Source organism: Theobroma umbraticum, unplaced genomic scaffold (assembly GCF_002168275.2).
Source record: "Theobroma umbraticum cultivar Fairchild unplaced genomic scaffold, ASM216827v3 scaffold_95.0, whole genome shotgun sequence".
In the NCBI taxonomy this organism is placed as follows: Eukaryota; Viridiplantae; Streptophyta; class Magnoliopsida; order Malvales; family Malvaceae; genus Theobroma; species Theobroma umbraticum.
The window spans coordinates 11,392,564-11,399,758 of NW_018397257.1; the positions used below are offsets into that span (position 1 = coordinate 11,392,564).

General features: G+C 36.0%; 1 protein-coding gene across 1 annotated transcript; it reads right to left on the reverse strand.

The window, feature by feature from the left end:
* Nucleotides 1–590: 590 nt before the first annotated feature.
* FRA8 (Exostosin family protein) lies at nt 591–3,190 on the reverse strand. Its single transcript, XM_021423527.2, is given in 5 exon segments — nt 591–1,003; nt 1,006–1,439; nt 1,548–1,798; nt 1,881–2,245; nt 2,349–3,190. Coding segments are annotated over 5 exon segments (1,392 nt in total). The 5' UTR covers nt 2,641–3,190; the 3' UTR covers nt 591–953.
* Between the last annotated feature and the right edge of the window lie 4,005 nt (nt 3,191–7,195).

Below are 7,195 nucleotides of genomic sequence, written 5' to 3' on the forward strand. Positions count from 1 at the left end.
TCATTTTTCACCACTAGATGAGGCAGAGGACCTGACCCGACCTATCAAGTATTTATTTCAAAATCCAAGGTTCAATCGCCCACTCAAAACATATGAAGCAGGAGCGCACACATACAATACAAAGACAGTGAAGCAACGAACAAAGAGCCGTAGCCTGCTGACACCCAAAAAAGGAAATGGGAACCCCGAAAGTTTCAAAAAACTCTGGCAACAATGGCCCCAGCTGCGTTAAACCCCAGAAATGGTTTCTGTTTGTTAGTTTTAATTCACACCGTATCCCGTGAACCACTGTCTCCACACAAAGGCCCCATTACCCTCCTTCCCCCCACTCACTGACTATCCTCCCGTATTTAAGTTGCTCTGACATTTTTTAGCTGCCACTGTAGCCTATTTTAACTCTCTCTCTCTATCTCTCTCTTCTGACAAAGTCTGCTAGCAGAACCCTCTTTTGAAGGCCATTTACGGGACAATCCCTCCTTTTCCCCAGAACAAAAGCTAATTTTTCTTTCAAGGTATATACTTTACACGATTTGGGCATCTCAAAAACGCCCATGGAAATGAATAATATACACAAGCCAGTGTGCACCAAGTTCCAAAAACACAAATCAAAACTTGACATGGCCAGATGGGCTGTCTTGTCCCTATGAAAACCTATTACATGATGTATTATTTACCCAAAAAATAAGTTTCTTTGTTCTCTTTCTCCATGTACAAAGGCTATTTCTATAATTAACTATGGTATTTTTCAAGGAAAAATCTCAAAAAAAAAAACAAAACAAAAATATCCCATGCTTTTTTGTGGGCCCACCGACCCATTCGAATAGAATAAAATCCTATCCCTCTGATAAATACACCGGCAATCCCAGCTGTCCTCCATTATAACTCACTCATGCAGCCGCATTCACCTTGGGGTAGAGCAGTTCCTTAGCTGGCAACCCGATCGCCCAAAGAACTCATCCGACCTGTTCTCTTCCTATTGGCTCCAAACCCTTGACCTCCTGTAGGACCGGCCCAGCTTATTGTAAAGCGAGTCCAGCACCTGCCACGTGGCGTCGCCTTCTTGCATGTGATCGTTGAACAGTAGGGCCCGCGGGACCGCCGGTTCCCACAAGTTTTTCTGGATGGTGGACAAATTGGTCGCCGCGACGTGTTCCAGGATTCTCCCTAGCTTCCCAACGTCCCTTTCCGCCACCGTGAGGGAGATTTCTGGCCAGTTCACGGCAGAGGAGAAGGGTAACTGGATACCGTCCGCTATGATCACCGGGACGCAGCCCAATGCCACGGACTCAACAAGCCTCGGGCTCCAAGGGGCCCACCCAAGTGGACACAAACAAAAGACCGACCGTACGATTTCTGACTGGTAACCGGCGAATCGATGTCTTTGCAAGTAAAACCTCCGGTCTCCGTTGTATCTCCGCCAAATTTCCGTCCTCACCCTCCTGGAACCGAAAACGAAGACGACATTAACATGGATAATCACGTAATTTTCCATGCAATGATTAAACACCAACTTCGAACATGATTGAGACTTTGATTTTGGAACTTACTTGCTGTAAAATTTTCCACTAATGTTTTTGGGGTGGACCTCCATTTTGCCCCTGAAAAAGACCATGATGTCGCGGTTCCCGGTCAACGGTGCTTTCTCAAGGGTCTTCCGTACACTTTCCGGCGGAATATAAGGCGGTATAAGAACATTTTCAACATCCTGACAAGGGTGCTTGTAATTAACCCCGAAAGTTTGTAAGATTATCGAGTTCTTCAGAAACTCCGGAATCCCATCATCGATAGCTCTATCCTCCTTCAAAAAGAAAACTTTAAATTATATAACAGATTAAAGGTTCTTCAAAAAGACATTCTTTTCAGAAATTATTTTTACTTACCATGGCGTGGAAGCAAGCTCCATAATCATGGGAGGCGACGAAGATGTGGTCGAAACCTAGGGAGCGGTTCCAGAAAGGGTAGTTCGTGGAGATAAGTTGGATAGCGGAGGATATAAGAGAGCGAGCATGGCCAATGGCAGGGAAACCATTAACGGTGCTGAAGTTACAGGCGACATAAACAGGGACAAAAAAGAAATCAGCTTCGTAAGGGTCGAATGTTCTCAAGTCGTAGGTGTTCATTAAGGCTGTGTGAATTGCCACCTCTGCGGCAAACAAGTGGTTGCTGCATCGCTTGTTGGAAAGCCAGTCTTCGTTGTATTCTGATGGTAGTTCATAGATGTATATCTTCAAGTCTTTGAACGAAGCTGCCAAATGGAAAACAAAGAAAACATTAAAAACATTGCTTTTCAATGGAAATAAAAAATGGAAAGCTTAGTCAAAGAAGAAGAAAGAAACAAAAAACCAAACCTGGGTCTTTGTGTTTGGATTTATGACTAGTTTTGTTGACAGATTCAAACAGGACACGAGACGCTATGGACGATTTGGAACCAGAAACTCGGTTTTTCGACAAAGGGATTGGCTTGTTACTAATGAAGAAAGAGGTGAGAAAATAGAGGGTAAATGAAAACCAAAGAACCCATTTGTAGTACTTGAAAAACAGGCTTTTCTCATGTTGTCTGCCTTTGTGTAATATCCTCATCTTCACATAGAACCCTCTGTTTTTCTTCTTGGGCTTCTGCAGTTCTGAAGCCATCTCCATTTAAACCCCCTCTCCTCCCTCAAAACACACAGAATTAAACAACAAGCTGCAACAGAAGATTTTTCCCCTCGGAGGAAGATCAAGCTAAAGATAGTTGAGATGGGGCTTTCGGTTTCTGGTTTTGGTTGATGAAGTAGAAATTAAGATACACAGAGATTGCAAGATAGATACAGGTTGGTTGACACTTCATTTTTGCACCCAAAAAAATCAAACAAATTCTTCCTTATCTTATTGCATAACAAGTTTGGTTAGGTTCAGCTTTCATCGATGGAAGAAAATTTTAAAAAATAATTACTTTTAGAAAGACAGACAGACAGAGAGAGAGATTCAGAGAGGTCACATGGCGATGTAGCAGAATGGAACTCGGCGTAGGTCTCGGTTTCTATGTTCTGTTTCTTCGATTGGTTTAAATGACAGGACCGCCCTTGTTGGAAGTCCCCTTTTAGGGTGGAATGGTGCGAGGACGTTTTGGTAAACAAATGAAGATAGTATCGTGTTACTGTTAACCGATAAGCCTGCTGTAAGCATTGGATTAATCAGGGTGGCTGCTTGGTTTTTAATGAAGTGGTACTAGTCTAATTAAGGTATGGTGGGTCCTACTGTTTAGATTGGTTTTGATCAACGGTTGAGATGTATTTGAAATCACTTGAATGCTCCTGCAATGGTTGGAGGGAAGGGCTTGTAATATTTAATGGGTTCTTAAATATGGAAATTATTGCAGTTGCACCTTTTTTTTTAATTTTATGAACCAATTCAATAAAGGAAGAAATTTGGAGTAGGAAAATGGTTTAGCAATTAAGTCTGTCGATTTACTTTATACTCTAATGAGTTTTTAAATTTTTATTTATAATCATTAAAATCTTTAATTTTAACAAAAAATTAATTATTTTCAAAATCAATATCAATTAAAATTTTATGTCTACATAATGTATGAATTGGTTCACTAATATTATCACATGATAAGTGATATGATCAAATAATTAAATACCTTAATTATCATGTGATCATATAAATTAGTTAAATCATATGTCAAATAAATATAACATGTCAATTAATAGTAGACCTACCGATAATTAATTATTCACTAGGGCTAAGAAAAAATTAATTTTTAAAAATTCATATGAATACACAAAAATATGAAAAATTTAAGTAAAAATATAATCATAATTCATGTGTTTTTATACTGTTGAGAAAAGAATAATGTAAGAGGGGAGAGGGGGTGGGGGGGCGGGCAGCACATGAATAGAAATAAGCCAAATGGAAAGTTCCAAAAGGGCGTCGACAAAAAATTTTTAAATCGTAAAACTAATTACTCGTATGAACTTGCTCACAAAAGATAAATAGACAAACTTGGTCTTTAGTTTCGGTTCATTAATTAGAAGAACGAGACTAGGATTTGTGACATCTTACTTACCATACAATGTTCGAAAATAAGTCTTTATCCACGGTTAATTTAATAATTAGTATCAAATTAGAATATTAAGAAATAAAATGGCAGCCGCATGCCACTAGTTAGGTTGAAATATTCCCATTTTTTTATTGGCTATTACTCTTAAAAAATAATGTAACAAATGCATAACTAACCCTATGCTTTGACTAAAATATATATATATATAGTGGGTATTTGGTCCTTTTGGATTCGAGGCTTTGAGACCATAAGAAACGAATAATTTTGTTGACTTTGGGCAATCCAAAGATTCAGAAACTGAAAAATGTCAATAAAAATGGTCCTCACCTTATGGGTACCTTTAGAAGGGATGATAATAAGTAATAGGTAAACGGGCATATGCCATTATTTAACCCGTCTAAGTAAAATTAGGTATTTTTTAAACGGGTTAGAGTAACGAATGGATAGTAATTTTAAAATATTTATTATTCAAATTTAATTACAAAGTGTAAGCTTTTTAATATTTATTTTAATTTTCATATTTTTAGTATATATATATATTATAATTGACAATTTATTCATTTTAATTTATAATATATCTAGATCTAAAATTTATTAATCTAATTTTGATTATTAAAATGTATAAAAATAATTAAATTTTATTATTTATTATTGATTTCAGATTAAGTCAAGTTCTGCAGAGATGTTCATTTTATTTTTAATTAAATAAACAAATTCAAATTTCAATAAGATATCATTAATCGGATTTAGAAAAAATATGGGTGTTATATTTTATAATCAAATTCAAATAAAGTATTTTAAAATTAGTTAATACTCTATCCATTGTCATTCCTAATCTCGTGCTGCTTTACTTTATATTACTAATGACTTACATTAATTAAACACCATTCATTAAATAGTGGCAAATACTAATATTAACCTCTGTATCCTTAAGGAGTAAAAATGGTAGAGAAATCTTTGGTTTTACACATTGATAACCTGTTTGCCTTTTTTTGCCAATCATTTCTCACAAACAGTGCATGATTTCCATGGCTACTCACAAAATCATCGACAACCCAAAAAAAATGCTTCTTCCACAAGAAGAATGAGAGTGGGATTTCGATTGTTTGTTTGTTTATTTTTGTTTGAAGAGTTTCGTGCACGGCAAGGAGAGAAAAAAGCAAAATCAATGGAGGGCTAGAAAGTTTTCGCCTTGATAGGAACATGAAACAGCAACAGATAGCTATATTTAGCTATTATAACAAAAGAATTAATTATTAATTACGTAAGGTTTAGTTCCTAGCCGCGTATTAATAATCGATAAGGTCTTGCTCTAACCTCATATTCCTGTCGTCCTTTTTTTTCATTTATTTTTTATTTTAATTTTCATGAAAATTGCATAATAATTAATATTTAGAGATGAAAGAATATGAATTTTTTTTACCCTTTTTTTCACGAATTATGTAGCTTTAATTAACAAAGATGATTATGAGTTTGGTCATAAGTTGTAAGTATGAATGATGAAGTTGCTTACTAATTAATTGCGGGAGGTGTCCATTCCTTCACCATCATGGTTGGCCCTTTGGGTGCGTTTCTCCTACGTTATCTTTACCATCAAGGATTTTAGACCTTTAGTTATCAAAGGAAAATTTAGTGGCATACGTGTGAAGGCATTACGGGAGGAGGACGGTGGAATCCTACGGTAGAAATAACTTAATTAATTGAATTCGGTTATTAATCGATTAAACATGATAATTTATTTAATTATTTTGATCTAAAAGTATTTAAAATTTAAACTTGAATCGACGGAAGATCAAAACCTAACTAATGACCAACGACTAAATTGACAACGGGCTTTCTTACTTTTCTTAATGGTAAAGATTAATTGAATTTGAATAAAGATTTTTTTATATATAATTTCATCTCGACCCTATAAATCAACATATAAATAATTAAAAAGCAATAGATGGAAAGAATTTTTTTTTATCATGAATAACAAGAAAATCTTTGAACTATACTGATTTCTTTAATTAAAATTTTAATTTTTTATAATAAAATTAACGGTAGCCAAATCTAATATTACATTTTATTTGAAGGAGACTGCAATTAAACCGTTCCTCTATGAAAGAAACATTTGTAGACACTCAGAAGTGGGAAGCAATCACTTCAAAATTGAAAGTGAGATTCCAAATTCAAATCAAGGAATTACTTCTAGGGTCCACCAAGACAATACCTTGACTGAAAAGGAAAAAAAGAAGAAAAAAACAAGTAATAATTCATTGTTGATGAAGATATGGTTGGACAATTAGATGAGTTTCATTTCATCATCATGGGTGGAATTATGGTCCTTTTTTGATATCAGCATCCTTGTCATTGTGGTTGGTCCTTGGGGATAAATTATGCTCCTTCAAAACTTTTTGAACACCTTTAAAGAAGGTAAAATAATTTGCATTTTGTTTGTTTTCTGATTGATTTGGAAGAATATGGAAACTCTGGGTAGTAAAGGGTATCACAGTTACTAGTGAAAACCCTATTTATTACTGATCATGGCAATTCTCTTTACATTCTATCTCATTCTATTCTGCAATATTTGAGAATCACTGTCGATATACCTGGGTGTAGGTCCAGGATAATCCTTTGTTCCATGGTCGTGGGACTGTTTCCAACCAGTACTAGCAAAAGCTTCAAAGATGCAATCATGGATTCTCCCCAGAGGCCACAATTACCCCTCCTGTCATCCTCATCCCTTCTTGTATGGTTTTGCCTTCCTAGTAATTCTATGTACTACAGGTAAGTTCATATCCATGAGTCTGAGGGTGAAATTTTGTAGTTGGAGAGAAAGAAGGAAAAGCAGATGGAACTAGAGGTATGCAGCAAGTGGTGGAATGCAAAGGTTGTAAAGTCAGTGATCATGGCACTTTTGAGTTCAAGATTTTCATACAAAAGATTATTCATAAACAAAAGCTAGAACAAAGTGAATCATTCAATTGAGAAACACAGGGACCACTTTCTGACCCGATGGGAGCCCCCCTTTGTATGAAGGGAAACAATCAATCAACCCAAACTAGAAAATCCTGATGGAGAGGGAGCCTGTTCTGGGGCTTGCATCCTTTCATGTAATTGCTCTCATTGGACCATCTGGGAGTCTGGGATCATTGCAATTAACCT